Here is a 16,028-nt window from a genome sequence, read left to right on the forward strand (position 1 = left end):
CTATTTCCTGCAGTTTATCCTTGGGTAACAGTATGTTTTTATTTACAACTACAATTACATAAGCAGGGCATCCACAAGAAAGATCACTTGTAAAGGCATAATGTAGAATAATGTAATATAGAAAAACCTGCTGGGCTTTGTTTCACCTCTATGCTTATTCCTGTTACTTGTGCACCTTTTTTAAATAAGTTTTTCCCTCCACTCAACCTTCCAGTAATATGATTGCATTCAGCACTCTGGACAGCCAGCTTGTTTAGCAATGACCTTTTATGGCTTACTCGCCTTGTTGGCGGTGTGCTGGATAACTGTCAAGTCGCATCGGCTGCAGGTAAAGGTCTGATACTCTCATAGTCCTTTCATCAAGTGTAAATGATTTTCCAAATGCTTGTTTCTTCACATCACAGACATTTATTGATGTCAAAAGATAAATACATTCAGTTCCACTGAGACAGAGTTTACAGCTGAATTGTGTGCTTCTTTTTACCCCCTGATGCTGATGTTACACTATTGTACCACTAAGTAGAGAAATAGACGAGCAAATCCACATACAAATTTAACATTACAAACCTCACTTTGTCTTTTGGACATATTAAAAGCTATAGAGAGCAGTCCACTACTCCAAGGTGCAACAGTTCCAAAATCTACAGTATTTACAGCACGACTATCCAAAATAAACAGATCTCAGGTAACAAGAGGATAAACAACATATTGACTTAGGAATGGATTTCATAGTCACTACAGAGATTGGCCAAAGTACAAAACAAAGATGTGACAATATGCATGTAAGAGTGGAGAAAGAAAAAAAGAGATATCATTTGAGCCATTTTGAGCTAACATGTTAGAATGCTGATTTAGCTAGCTATAGATTTGAGATTTTAAATTTTTTTTTTTTACAATACTTTATTTTTATATATTTTTTGGTGCTGTTAAAGCATGCTTACTTTAAAAAAGAAAAAGAAAAAGATCTTTAAAGTTGGCTCCCGTCAGAAATGTTCAGCTGGTATTGTTGGCTTTAACTGTGTAGGCAACTCGCATGAGGGATGAAATGTAAAACAAAATACGTTGGAATTAAAGGGAAGCTGGTCAAATTCCACCTGTAAACTGGCAAACCAATTTGGGGAACCACATGAGACTTTCTCAGTCCAGGAGAAAAAAGGTGTTTCCAGATTACAATAACAGACACGGAGATGAGACAGAATGGGGCAAACAAACTCATTGCAGACCAACTATAACAGGCGACGATGTGTTGCTGTTTGCAGTAAGATGAGGTCAGTTTGTCCTAAAGGGTTTCCAAAAGCCAGTCAAAGAGGCTGGCACGAAGAGACCTGTCTGCCTCTTCCTTGGTCTTGTGTAGCTTACAGAACTGAACCACAGCGCTGAACAAGTCAGCAATCCGCCATGCCTTCTGGGCCATCAGGTGGACCACCCTCTGAAACTGAAGGAACAGAATATGTTCAAAAAGAAATTAACACTGAATCTGTTTGTGTATGTAAATACACTTCTACTGAAACTGCTTTAAACTACAGTCTTGTCAAGCAATATAAACCATTTGCTATTTTTTTTTAACTATTTCCTACCTTTGTTAACCTCTTCTCCTTTGACTTCCTGAAGTAGAGAGCAGGAAGGCCCAATTCAGAGGCAGCAATCCACTGCAGAGCCACTCTGAGCTCAGAGTCCTCACATTCTTGCTCCAGGTCACAGTTTACCACTAAAAGCTGCCTGAGGTTACTGCCGCCGCCTGCAGGACTTCCTGAAGAGCTCTCTGAAGGACAAAAAGAAACTTGATTTGGACTTCTACCTAATCAAGTGTTAGGTAGAAGTCAATCCTACCCAACACTTGATTAAGCAGTTCATCACTGGACTATGAGGCCACATTTGATTTTCCTTTAGAAATAAACATTTTCCCGCTGTTACAGCATGAGCAGTTTCAAACAATAAATTTATCTGGCTCTGTTTTCCTTTTGGATATTCTTAAAACCTGAGTAACTAAATAAGGAATACCTTAATAGTGAAACATTAGCGTATGAAGAGCTCTACGATAATAGTGAGGTGATCAAACTGAGAGAAATAAATTATTGAAGTTCACATAAAATCAAAGTTCAAGTCAAATATTTTTTTATTCATGCTCTTTACTAAATCTGACTAAGTATTCATGTAAGTATTCATGTTCATTTATATATATACATGAGAATAGTATTAGTAATATTAATATTTTAGCATTTGTCCTGTAGGAAGTCAATAAAAAGCGTATTGATGACTCATTCTGACCCTCTTAGTGTTTTATGCTCTATTACTTGTTTAATGCGAAGCGTTAGAGGTTGAATATCTGCAAAATTTAAGCAAAAAAGAAATAAAAACTGAAGAGTCAATAAAAGGAAATGTGGGTGTTGGTAGAAACTCTACACAGTGGCTGACAAGACAGCAGCTTGTAAATTAATGTTGAGTTTATTACAGATTTGCCTCTTTTCTAAACTAACTAACTGGGAAAACAGTTAAGCTCAAAATTATTCATGCACCAGGTAGGTTGGGATTCAAAGTAATCTTTCATTTTTGACCAACATGTTTTTATATTACATATTAACGTTTTGAAGGGCTAAAGATTAGGGTAATGGAAAGGAGGCCTTTCAACCTCTTTGCCTTAGAGCTCATTACTAAAGATAAATCATAAAAATATCAGTGGTCATCAGTTATAAGAAAGAGCTGATTGCTGTAATGGATGTTAAGACTTTTCCAATTATTGATGAGAAGAGTGTAATTTTTCAGAAAAATATAAGTAAGAAAAGATTATTCCCCCCACCCAAATTGAAACATTTTTTTATCATGTTTGGAGATTCTCAAAATCATATCAAACATTTACTGCCATTGATTACTGGCACTTATTAAAGTAATTAAAGTAATGTTGTTTGTTGAATTAATTTTGAAATACTTTCCAAATACAATATTTTCTTTTAAAAGTCAATATAAAGTAAAGGGCAAAATAAATTATGTTCAATACCATAATTCTGGTGTTTATTTTGATGGTCATTTTTTTAATTGCCCGTTAAATGTATGTAGTATTTCATATAAATATTTAATTTACAAATGAAAAACCAATCTATACTTCACAATGTCTGATTTTATACTTTGCTTGTGTGGAGTAGTAAAATTACAAGTCAACCTCTAAACCTCTAGGAGTGTTTTTGTAGTACAGTATATTTCTAAACTAAAAAGGCATTGGAGATGAACTACACAGATAGAGACTCGGGGTGCTGTGACCAGTACTGTCGTCTCACAGCAAGAAGTTCCTACGGGTCAAAATCCGACCCATAATTGTAATCTAAATCCTAAACCTTTATAGTCCTGTAAAGAAAAGCAGGGTTTACTTTAAGAGCTATCTGGCAGATGTCTCCTGTCAGAGATGTGCTGAAATATTCTAGTGACAAGGTGAGCAAATCCTTACAGTGTTGAACTGCCTTTATCTACAGGCTGAGTTGAATATAAGCTGGAATCCTGCAGAGTTAGACGAGGATCTAGTGAGAGACAGTGGAGCTGACAATTTGGAGCAAACTGGGCTTTTCAGGAGGTGGATTTTCTATCTTGTGTCTTTTCATAGATTACGAACATATACATACTGTAAGTGCCTGCATTTTTATAGGATTTTAACAGGCAGATAACATTTTGGTAACATAAGAATCAACAAGGACACATACCTAAAGCGCTGACTTTAGTTCCCTCCATGTGGCCTTTCTTTGTCTCCTCACTGTGAACAGATATTTTAAGACAGAGGTTGGGTGGGTATAATCAAACACTTGTTGAGAAATTATTCAACATTAGAAAAAGCAATAAGGACAAACAGTTTTGAAAATTTCTGCTATCTGTTGTAGAGAAATAAATTGTGAATTAATTATTTTCTTTTCTATTCACCAATGCTGTATCTGCAGTAGGATGAAAATACAAAAGGGAGGGTTGGCCAGCACGTCTCAGGATGTCAACACAAAGCAATAGGGACAAACCAATTACTTTATTCTAATGAAACACTGTCACCATGAATGTGGGAGTGACATATTAATGAGGAATATAATGGGCATCTTCTGGTGACAATGACATACCTGATCACTGTGCTTTGAGAAGGAACATCAGAAAAAGCATCCAGGTCTGCCAAGCCGAGGCTAGAAGCACTGCTTGTCCCATTCCTGCAGTCGGAAGATTAGAAGACAGATGATGCCACATTGCAAGTGGAAGCCAGAAAGTACGAGACGAAGCACAGTGACGCGCATTATGTTTCTGTTAGCTGATAATCAACTTTAGTGACAGCTGTAGCACAACTGGAGGTTAAAGCTGGGAGAGCTGGTGAACTGTGTTTAAACAGCGAGTCCATCTGATTATGGGGATGAGAAGATCTGGAGATAGTTCAGGTGGGTAGGGTGGACAGGCAAGGCTGGCAGTCACGCCCATATGTCACAGCATGGATTAGGGATGAGGTGAAGTTAGAGTAAGCAGGTAAATGGAGAGCTAGCAGGGAGCAGCAGTTGTGGTTGTGCATTTAAAAACCTTGCATCACTGCTACACTGAGCATAAAAAGAGGTCAGTCTTTTTCATTTTTCTGTCTTTGCCAACACATTTAGAAGCAGTTACACATACAACTGCATTTCAAGGGATTACAATATTATCCAAGGGTTATTTTAATGATTCAATTCAAAAAGCAACACATTACACAGATATATATTTCAACTGTTTATCATCACTTTTGCTGATTATGACTTTTGCAGCTAATGAAAGCCCCAAATTCCGTTTCTCTGAAAATAGAATATTGCATGATAGTAATAAAAAGGATTACTAATGCAGAAATGTAGGACTACTCCTTACAGTTAAGGAAAGCATTTTCCTTAACTATAACAAATACATTAGTGTATCAGCTGTTTCAATCTAATGTGAATTTTGAGTGAACATTTAAAATGCCCGAAAATAGGGGAACAAACCCAAAATGTTAGACGCTTTCCTTTTACTCATTTGGAATAAATTAGGCTAGGAAACACGTAATTTCATCAGATGTTGACGTTATGGATTGTTGTAATAAACAAGATACACAGGTTGTAAGCTAACATGGACCACACCAAACCCAGCTGTTGTGATGTGGCAGTGAAGTGATCAGTCTGTGACTCTGTTGAGAAGCTTAGGCTGATTTAATAACGGAATTAAGGTAATTTGTATTGTTGGTTCTGGGATCTTTTACCTTCCTTTTGATAATACACCAAAGTTTTCTCTGGAAGACTGCGGCGTATACAGTCAAGCAAAGTGAAAATACAGTGGACCAACACTAGCTGATCACTTGATTGGAAACTTCACACAAGAGCTCAAGCAACTTTTATTCTGAGCACTTTACACCTTGCATTTGAAAAGAAATACAACATTTACTTTCATCTCTGGTTCAAGGAGTGACTTAGCACAAGGAATGGGGCTGTTGTAGTTCAACTCCTGCTTCCGGCTATGTGTCATGTCTCTTGATGCACTGACTCCAGCTGCAGGGCAGTAAATCTCCCTCAAACTCTTCCTTTCTGCTTCGCAATCCATTCAACTCTGTGGTTGTCACTGTTCCTTGTGCAACTTTTTCTACACATTTTCCTACCACTTAACATTCCATGAACGTGCTCGGATACAGCACTCTGTGAAGAGCTAACTTCTTTAACAGTGGTCTTTTGAGGCTTAGCCTTCAATTAATGTCTTCTGGACAAAAAATCAAGTTAGCAGTCTTCCCCACTCTTGTGTAGGTGCTAACAACAGCATTACCTAACATTTCTGTAGGTAATAGTAGGTGATTTCAAAATCACCTACTATTGGTCTAATTTTTGGAGAAACTGAATTTTTAGAAACTATAAATGCACATAAAAAACATCTAAAATATGTCTGTGTAATGAACCTACAGAATGAAATTCACTTTTTAAACTATATTGCTTCAAGAAATTATTTTTTTCTGTGATTTTCAAATTTATGTGGATGGACCTGTTTAAAGATGCAAGAGAGAGCCTTTTTGTATTTTCTTTTAAATATTTTGGCTATTATTGTGGCACATCTTTTGTTTCAGGCAAAACAGGTTATATTCCACTCTGAACTCATCTGAAATTTTAATTGTATTCCAGGGAGTTGTGATATTACCTTGCTGGAGGCAGTTTGGAGTGTCGACAAGTTCTAGCTCTACATGGACTTTATGAGCTCCTAGCTAAATTCGGCTTTAGCAGGTGTGGGTATAGCAACAGTTGGGGTTGGCACGAGAGTCAGTGTCAGAAGCAATGGGCCAATGAGAGTGGAGTGAGGGTGGGAACAGCAGTAGCAGCGTTTGGAGCGGTATCGAGGAGCAATGGTTACTGACCCCTCACTCAGCTGGATAAAACTACTGGTCTCCTCGTGGGGGTCATCTTCAGGGGTCATATGAGACCAGCTCCCCATGCTCTCTTCACTGCTAGCACTCATTGAACGCTTGTCCCTCTTCACTACTGCAGCCACCGCCACAGCTGGTCTGTCCCTCTCACTGCTGGGGGAGAGCAAACCGCAACATGGTGGGAGTGACCAGCAACTGAGTGAGCACAATGACCGCTGCAGTCTTTAGAAACTCTGGATGATGTTCTCAAATCTCTGTGTTCACAGTTTGTGTACCTAAAATCTCAAAACTGCATTTTAAGAAGCCACAGTGGGTTAATTTAGACTATGTTACATAGCCTTTGTAAACTTACTAGAAATAGAAAGCCTTTATAGTTTTATTTTACAAAATAAAACTACAATGTGCTACATGAATACATAGTTAATTTATTTCCATATCTTCCATGCATCAGCAAACATCATTCTCGTGGGCACTTCTGGGTGTTGTTTTTTTTCTTTTTTTACCTTCTTTATTTGTTTGCAAACTTATTAAATTAAGCCATAATTAGATGCTTGAAAGCTGCCATCCTCAACAATTCTTGAGGGAAATCAGATTTAATTGAACAGGCGAGTGATTGAGTTCCCCTTTGACAAAAGGGAATAACAGTTGCACTCCACTTGCTTCAGGATTACATGTATTGTGAAGTGAACGGAAGCATGTCTCATGGCTCTCTGGAGACCGAAGACTGCCAGCTTTTCGTTTACTGTTGAGTATTGCTCATTTTGAGGATATAATTGTCATTGAAACACACAAGATCACACTTTCTTGTGTGTAGACAATTGGCAAAATACTTATCTGAATTTCATTTTAAACATTTTAAAACAGACATTGGAGAAAAAATTCCTTAGAGATAATTTTATTCCAGTCCTCTTCAGTGTTCACTATGAGTTTTTTTTACTGTGACGTTTATTTTAACAAATCAATTTCCTTTATGTTTTAACTTTGATTTTGGACAATAGGCTAGTATTTTTGCCTTTTGAAAATACTAAGTATTACTGTTTGTTTCCTCTAAAATCTCAATGTTGTATTCAACATTGTGATCTAGAATCTGGATGCATAAAATGTTCCATTTATGATTTGCTGGCAGCATTTAGGATCATCATTTTAAATTCTGCTTAAGGCTCTTTTTTTTTTATCTGGAATGCATCATGTTTGCTACCAGAGTTTCAGTGTTGTCTTGTTTCAAAAGACCCCTAGATAAAGACTCATCACCGAGGCTGTTCTCATGAAACTGAACAATCCTCAACATCTAGACGCAAAACATCCAGATAGTCTCCATGGTAATGCAAAAAATACTTTAAAAATTATCTGACGTAAAATATGATGCAATAAATAATTCTATAAAATTTCTGATATCAAAAATATAACTGTTTATTGGATGTTTTCAACAAAAGAAACCCTTTTCCTCAAACAAAACATCAGCTTTAACTTTTTGTGCACCGTACTTAATCTACTTCAGTGTCATTTAAGTGCCATCACATTAAATCTATTTCTTTCTTGTGTATTTTGCCTTTTTATAAAGAAACCACAAAAAATATATTTAGAAAACACATATACTATTGTATATAATTTACATCATTGCTATTTTATACATTTTTGAAACTATTTTTGTCTAAATTCTATTTCACAAGTAATACAACATTTCGGATCATTTCCAACCACACCTAAGAAGAATTTATGGTCATACATATTTCTTTTTAACTGTACACATAGTTTGTAATATCTGCACATTTCAATATAATTTTTAAACCGTGTTTAAGTTTTTGCTTGACTAATATGTTCTCTAATTAATATTTAGCTTTTAAGAGCAGCCACTAACGATAATTTCTCCAAGTGTTAATATCATAATCTTGCTAAATGTTTGACTAGTTTACTTTAGATGTGCAGGAATATTAATGCACAAAACCTCCTTGATCCTTTTGTGTATTTATCAATGCTTATGTGCATTTGTGTTCTGACTTTAATGTGGTATCCAAGAGTGATCCTTATTACAGGGAGTTCAGCTGGACAAAAGAGAGAAGACACCACAAAAAGCCTTCTGCACACAGTGCATCACCCAGACACGATGAGTCACAGCCTAGTCAAAGGTTTGTCAAACCACACATTCTTTTAAAATTGATCCGTTTTGTATGTCAATAGTTCCCCTTTGTGCCAGCCAAACTTTGATTAAACTCTAAGAATAGCTTTGAAGTCATCTATTACTTCTTCAGGGATATTATTTGTCCAGCTTTAATGTTTATTTTAAAAATACCCATGTGATCCGAGCTTACCCTTTACATCCTTTCATGTCTTGACAAAGACAATTCTGTTTTGGATCAATAAACAATATCTCCTTTTTTAACAACTGACTCTCCTACAGGATTATAAGTTGTGTAATAATACCTGCTGCTGCTGGCAATAGGCATCTCCATTTGCATGACATCAACAGATGTTTCCTGGGCTCCTGTTCCTGTCCTTTCAGGCTTTGAAAGAGTCTCTTCAACCCTTTGATCTCCCTCAATGTGGATGAGTGGCACATCTCTTGGACCCCTGGTGCAAGAAGTATTGCTATCACAACTTCCAGACCCCATGCCAGACCCAGATTGCTCCTGGCTGGTTCGAATTCGACTGCAAGCCAGATGAGACTGTTTAAAGCCTCTTCTCCTCTCAACAACGGGTGTGTGCGGCTGCGTGTGTGACCCAGCCGTTATCCCAGCTACATCTTGCTGTCCTCCAAGTGCAGACTTACCAATATCCACAATGTCAGCTGCCAATCGATTGGCAAATTGCTGCACATGAGGCTGAGAGTCTCCTGCAGCTTCCAACTCAATACTGTCCTCTGGATCAGCAATGATCTTGTTCTTTCTCATTAAGGACTCAATGGAGCTTGACCAGGTCTCATGGATCAGCATGTCAGTAATCTGATCAGTCTTGCCCCTTTGATAGAGGCAGGAGTCTGACTTACACAATCCTGTTGCTGATACTGAGTTGGTTGGATAGATATTTAGAGTGTCTCCATATACATTGCGGGCAAATCCATCAAAAGAGTTGGCTTTTATGGGAGAGTTGACTGTCAACCGCGAATCTGAGGACCGCCGGTCTGGGACAGAAGACTGCCGTATACAGAAGGGTGTTCTAGGAGTAGGAGGGAAAAGACTATTGCTCCATTCTTTAGTTTTGGCAATGCCACATTCTTTGTTCTCCTTGTCCATGTCCCGGAGCATGAAGCGGTAGAATTCCTCCGTGATGCTTTCTGTGCTAGACTGCTTAGATAAACAGGAGGAGGCTCTGATATTAAGGTGACCATTTTTCTTTGTTGCAGCCTGCTGCACAGCTGCTGCCAGGATGGTGCTGGCATTCTTCCCTGCATAGTAATCCAGCAGAAGGTCAAAACCTCTGCCCTCAGTCTCCATTTGGTTTACCATGAACCGTGAGAACTCATCTGTGATGCTCTCACAGCTGGACTGCTTAGAAATGGAGCTGCCACGGCTTAAGTTCTGACCTAACCGACTGCCAGGGCCCAGGGTGTTTGGTGCACCTGAGGGGTCTGTGTTTTCTTCTGGAATGCTCTCATAACTAGACGCCTTTCCACGACTCCACTTTTCACACTGTAATCTGCTGCGCTGCTGGCCTGACTTGGAGGTGTCCACCACGTTGAGTTCAGGGCAATTCATGATTCTAGCTGTGACTTCCGAGGCAAAGAGGGCAAATGGGTCCTGTGGTTCATCTAGGTTGACAGATTCATCAACCACCCTGTTAACTAGTCTCTCCATTAGTTCTGGCTGCTCCTCTGTTTTTCTTTTGATTTCGCTGAGTCGGGGAGCCCGGTGTTTTCTAGAGGCCACATTGCTGCTTTGAGACTCCTTCCTCCTTAAAACTGTACGGCAAGTTGGCATCAAGTAGGTCTCTGGTACTTCAGTTGATGTCCCATTAAGGGCACAAAACCAAGGCTGTTTTCCTGTGGAGTTTTCAAGACAAATGGCTGCCAGTTCTGTAGCCATTGACACCACTGTGGCAGCTAAATCCTCAGCATAACAAGTGATAGGTGCCTTAAAGTCAGAATCCATTCTTAACGAGAGAAGGGAGCTGCAGGAGTTGAGGGACGACTGTGAGACTAGAGAGGTTTGTTTGCTGTCACTGCCCATCATTATTCGACCCTTCCTTTCTGTGTTGTGAGATGGTATTTCACCTAAAGCTTCTCTGATGACAACATTGTTCTGCTGCTGATCAGGCAAATCTCTAGGTTTAGGCTGACTTTGTCTGCGTTGAGATTGCAGCTGCTGTTCTTTAAAGAGTGGTGTAGTGGAAGAAGCCACTACATCTCCTTCTTCAGGGACATATTTCTTCTTCAGTCCTGGGACCATGGAAAACCTTTCTGTACAGTGGAACAGGTTCTCACTGTTAGTGGAATGACTCATGCCAACCAAACTCTTCAGCTGACTTAATGGATCCTTGCTTTCCTTTGCAGCATCAGGTTCTAGAGGACAAATGTCAATCTTCTGTACTTCCTCTGACCCTTGGTCACCTTCAGAAATGTGACTGATCTTCTTTTGGGTCAAGCAGAGAATATCAAATAACAAATTGTTTACGCTGTCCTGAAGAAAGACCTGGAGGCTGGGGGCATCTTTCCCAGCACCCTCCAGTTCCTTTTTCTTTTTGGCCTTCTCTAAAGCATGTTTGAATAGACTGTCAGCAACCTCATTTATTAGGTCGTCCACCCCACTCTCATCCATGCAGCACTTTTTGGGACACGTAATGCCATCCACTATCTTGCTATGTGTTCTCTCCAGCAAGTGTGCCACACTCTTGTAGCCTTGTGGTTGAGTCAGGACCTCTGCTGCTTCCCTGTGCAAAATCTCAGCAATGTTAGCTCTGAATGCTTCCACACTTGTTCCTGCTGCCACACTGCAGTGCAGAGGGAAGGCTGTGGAAGCCTTGGCTGCAGACATCAGACCATGGGAGGCTGTGTAGGCCTCAGAGGAATCTACATCAGAATCACCATCTCCAACGGAGTCCTCAGTTAACTCCACAGCTGCTACTGCTCCGGCTACTTGTGCCATGCCACACATAGCTGAAGACACAGAATAGTCACTTCTCTCCTTTACTTGCTGCAGCTCCTCCTCTGTTACCTCTACTGAAGCAGAATCAAGAGTAAGCTTTTCAGTCAGTTCTGGGGAAGAAATGGTGCCAATAACACTCGCTGCACAGGCCAAAGCCATTTCAACATGTTTGTGTCCACTGCTGTGTTGAGAAGTTGGAGCCTGCGTCCCAGTCTCCGGCATTTCCTCTGCCTTGGCAGGAATATTGTGATCATGCCTGTGTGATGGTTGTGTCTCTGACCATTCTGCTGCTCCATCTGAGTTGTCTGGGCTCTGAACTATTACAATTTTGGGTAGTTCAAAAGAGCAGGTCCGTTGTTTTGAAGGCTGCTTGGTCTTTGAAGATCTGTTGGAAGGACAACTAGAGAGGGACACACTGATTGCTGCCTCAGGGACAAAGGAAGTTTCATCTTGAGAGAGTCGTATGAAGGCATCTTGCAATACCGACTCAGCTAGATTGGTTGCGTAGTGACCAGCAGATTCTTTTGTATGAACACTTGCACTTGGAAGTCCTTCCCTTTTCACGTCACTATCATCTTGGCTGTGATGACGAGCAAGCTGTCCCCTGTGACACAAATGTCTGACACAGTGATTCTGTGAAGCTTCAACTGAGCTGTTCCCCACGTCACCACTCACTGGTTCTGCGAGGAGACAGGGGAAAAGAAAAACAGGCAATGAAGAATGTCCTCACTGATCTGAATTCAACTCTGACAGTTTCTGCAAGCTAAGACTAGAACAATATTAACATATATATATTTGTTTACCCTCAGAAAGATTTTGAATGAAGTTTGTCCCATTTTTATTATCTTTAAGCATAATTTCACACTCTTTTCTCTATATTTACTGATCCTGGTTGTAAAAAAGTGTCAAACTCCAACACTCTGCTAAAAATCTTACCATTTCTTAAGCCGTCATCTTCACTATCCTCTCCAAGGTGTTCTGATGCCGTTTGGAAGTCCTCTTCAATTGACGAGATTGAACGATTGGTGTCATCATCAACCTTTTGTCCAGTAGTTTGGCCGTGCTGCAGTTGTTGCTCCTTTCCCCACTGCATGCCAATCAGAAATTTGTTGATCTCTAAGATGATGCTGGCAGGAGGGGTTGAGTGCCTCTTCCCTGAACATGGAAGCAAGCACACACCTGTGCGCTGCCCACCCTGAAAGAAGAAGAAATCTATCTAGAATCTTGGCATATAAATTTGATATGCCTGCATGCACACTAGGAGCAAAGTTAAGTAAAACTCTAAGTCATACGTAAAACCAAAAACATTAAGTTCCCTCTGTGCCCATTTCATGACTTTTCTAAAGCAAACTAATATAAATTATTTAAAAGTTTCTTATTAGGAACAAGAGTTCCTAATAAGAACTTTGGACTTAAAAGTACAATTCATTTCAAAGATTTCTTAAACCTTGCTTTCTATCTTTGATAAAACCTAGGGCTTCTGACTAATGCATTGGTGGGTAGTTAATATTTGCAGTAATCATAGTTAGCTATGACTGATTTCCAGATTATAACTCGAAGTCAATTCAAACTCATTCCACAAGTGCTTTTGGTTATCAAGTCTAAATATTATTTTCACTGGCTTCTGTTTCTTGTGATTAACTGAATATTTAGAATGATAATGTGAATTCAAGCTGAACTCACTGAGAACAACCATGTGTTTTTGACAGAGCCATTTTGCCTTTGATTTTAGTACAAAACATTACAACAAATTATTGTTATATTACTGCTTCCAACTCTCTGACATTTATCACATTGGGCATTATGATTTGTTTTACTGACTCAAAACATCTGTTCTAGTGTGACTCCATACAGCAGTTTGAATATCTTAGTGGCATGCAAACTGTATAGTTATGACTGGATATAACAAATACAACCAAACAAATATTACATTCCAAACAGTTCTTTTGGAAATGTGTATTGTTAATTCACATTTAAAAGTCCATGTAAACACTTTGTCTTTTTATGGTTAGGATGTTGATTAGCCTCCATAAAAAGTATTTTTTTTCCCCAAATGAATGTAGAGGAGTTAGAGTTTCATGTAGAATTAATTTGAAGTGATGCTGAGTTCAGTATTTTTTGTATAGAACCACTGGTCTAGATCGTATAAAGGGTCAAGGCTCTTGGGTCATAAATTCCATGATTGTGGCCTAAGTTGCTTTCCAACCTGTAAGGCATAGAGACTGGGTGGAAAGAGAACAAAGTGAGTCCTAGTGAAGCAAATTTTAAATGGGCTTAACTCTGTTTACTTTCTTAGTGAATTTGTTTTGCATTATATCACTTTATGTGAAAAATAATCAAGACAAAACCATGATTTTACAATAAATTAACCTTGCAGTTTGGCAGCAAAGGTCTACAGTAATCACTAAGCTATACAGCAAGTATAACTACCACAAAAGGTTTGGATCTAATCACAATACATTATTGCATAATGGAACAATTTGCACACTTTACAGTCCAGAAAATTTGCGAGACGTGAAGCCTACTGCACACTTACCTGCAAAGGGGAGTGTGGGTGTGTTTGGCATATTTCTGACGTTTCCAGGCCACCGAGCAGTAGGATCTCATTTTCTTTGGGCTGGTGGATGGTCAGTAATTCAACAAGCTTTGGCAGGTCTGGAGACACTGATGCCAATTTCTGCAAGACACATGCCAACCACAGAGACAACACTTAATGATGGAAAAAGACTCTTATGAAGATTCAAACTGAATGTAATATGCTTTATGTGGATCTAAGGTAAGTCCATGTAATTACAGGTTCCATCCTGTGATAAGTCCTGAACCGCATGGAATTTTTATTGAGCGCCCACTGCCAGCTGCAAAAAAGGCTACAAAATCTGCATATCATTTAACAAATAAAACCTGTAATTTTGGGTAACGATCTTGAATCCATGGCAACGGAAGCAAGATGCTTATGTGGAATACAATGAACATAGTTCATGAGTGATATAAAGTGGGCAGGAAATATAACAGAAAGTTAGAACAACCGGAGGGATGAGAGTGCAAATGAGCAAGAAATTGACTCACCTTGTTGTTTTTATCATCTCGACAATTTGTTTTTTGAGGGTCCAGATTCACAAAACAGATCTGGGGGAAAGACAGATAAAGACATGACATCAGAGAAAAACTAAGACAGAGGACGATCTGCCAAAAAACCAATGCACTGCTTCTTCACAAGGACATTTCAATGACCCAAATCCTTCTGACCTTCCACAAAGACACCCTTGCAATGTTGATTTAAAGGGCCAGCAGCTGTCTGCTTTTCCTGAGTAACCACAGATCGGGCAATGTCTCTCCAGGGTTTCCATCCTTCACCTTGATTCCAACTCCCTTCTTCCTCCCACCTCACACACCTTTGCCTCAGGCTGCAAGTTTAATGGTGTGTAATAGAGTCTTCATGTCAGTGCTGGGAATTGGGGACTCTTAACAGACGCTGTTTGAATTAACAGCAAACTCTTTTGTGAGTTGGTGTGGCCACGATGAAATAAAGATAGAGCAGCTCTAAGGACCATGTGGAGGTGGTTCAGCATATACGTGCAAGGTACTGTGACACACTGAGAAAAGAAAGATATTTATGTCTCAGTCACATACGCATCCGACATTTCCAAGTACCTGGTTGTCGTTGCAGATCAAACCTGATCATACTAAGGCTAATGACTTACTGTTGCTTTTTTACCTCGGTATTTCTATACTGGCTATATCTATTATTACCTTTTTACATTTTCTATATTTATCAACTTCCTATAAATAAACATAGACTGAAATTATTTGACATGTAGCTAAGAAGAGCTAGAGTCACCCAAGAGAGCTTTGAACAGCACTTGTGAGACATACTATTTTTTACATCCTTTTCATTTTTTAAAATATATTTTTGCTATATAAGATGAGACATTTCCCCGGAAGGTTGTATCATAATGCCACAGAAGATCACACGTCAAGGTCTGTGTACTTTATATTCTATCATTTTTTAATATTATATCACATCATGCTAACTTTCAATCTACATTGTAAAATCCATTACAAGAACAAAAGGTGCAGCAACAAACCTGGTTCACAAAATCAGAGAATATGGATAGGTGATTAATTTAAAATGTTATTATTAAAGAGGAGGGCTGCACAGTATTAGAAAAACATGACAATGTGATATTATTGTTATATTTCCTGATAATATGTTAATGAGATAAACCATTATTAACCAAATACATTATTTTAATACATACATTTTTTTATCATGTTTATGTTTTCAACACTTATCCAGAGGTTTAACATCTAGACCACTAAGATCTAGACAATATATGGACATTACCAGCAGTAAAAGTCTATGCAACTGGTCATAGTAATATGTTACTGGCCAGCAGAGTTTGTGTGCATGGTCCCAAAAATTTTATAGTCTGGTAAATACTGAAACAAGGCAGTCTTGTGCAATTACAAAGCAGCACACATTGCTACTACAATGACATAATCTCAATATATATATATTCCTTTATTTAATCAGGTAAACCCCGTTGAGATCTAGATCTCATTTTCAAGAGGGACCTGAGCAAAAATTTTCAATA

The 16,028-nt window shown here is 38.8% G+C and overlaps 1 protein-coding gene across 2 annotated transcripts in view; it reads right to left on the reverse strand.

Moving 5' to 3' along the window:
• Positions 1-388: 388 nt before the first annotated feature.
• The window catches only part of sphkap (SPHK1 interactor, AKAP domain containing), a 39,180-nt gene continuing 23,540 nt past the window's right edge, over positions 389-16,028 (reverse strand). The window contains exons 4-12 of one of the 2 annotated variants that reach the window (XM_023351805.1): positions 14,500-14,559; positions 13,970-14,110; positions 12,370-12,628; positions 8,777-12,113; positions 6,347-6,508; positions 4,089-4,172; positions 3,690-3,739; positions 1,578-1,762; positions 389-1,435 (exon numbers count right to left, since the gene is read on the reverse strand). In XM_023351805.1, coding sequence (XP_023207573.1) covers positions 1,280-1,435; positions 1,578-1,762; positions 3,690-3,739; positions 4,089-4,172; positions 6,347-6,508; positions 8,777-12,113; positions 12,370-12,628; positions 13,970-14,110; positions 14,500-14,559 — 4,434 coding nt within the window. In that variant the 3' untranslated portion in view covers positions 389-1,279. The remainder of the gene's footprint in view (positions 1,436-1,577; positions 1,763-3,689; positions 3,740-4,088; positions 4,173-6,346; positions 6,509-8,776; positions 12,114-12,369; positions 12,629-13,969; positions 14,111-14,499; positions 14,560-16,028) is intronic. The other variant, XM_023351806.1, reaches the window with a different exon arrangement.

This window comes from Xiphophorus maculatus, chromosome 18, assembly GCF_002775205.1.
Source record: "Xiphophorus maculatus strain JP 163 A chromosome 18, X_maculatus-5.0-male, whole genome shotgun sequence".
Classification (NCBI taxonomy): domain Eukaryota; kingdom Metazoa; phylum Chordata; class Actinopteri; order Cyprinodontiformes; family Poeciliidae; genus Xiphophorus; species Xiphophorus maculatus.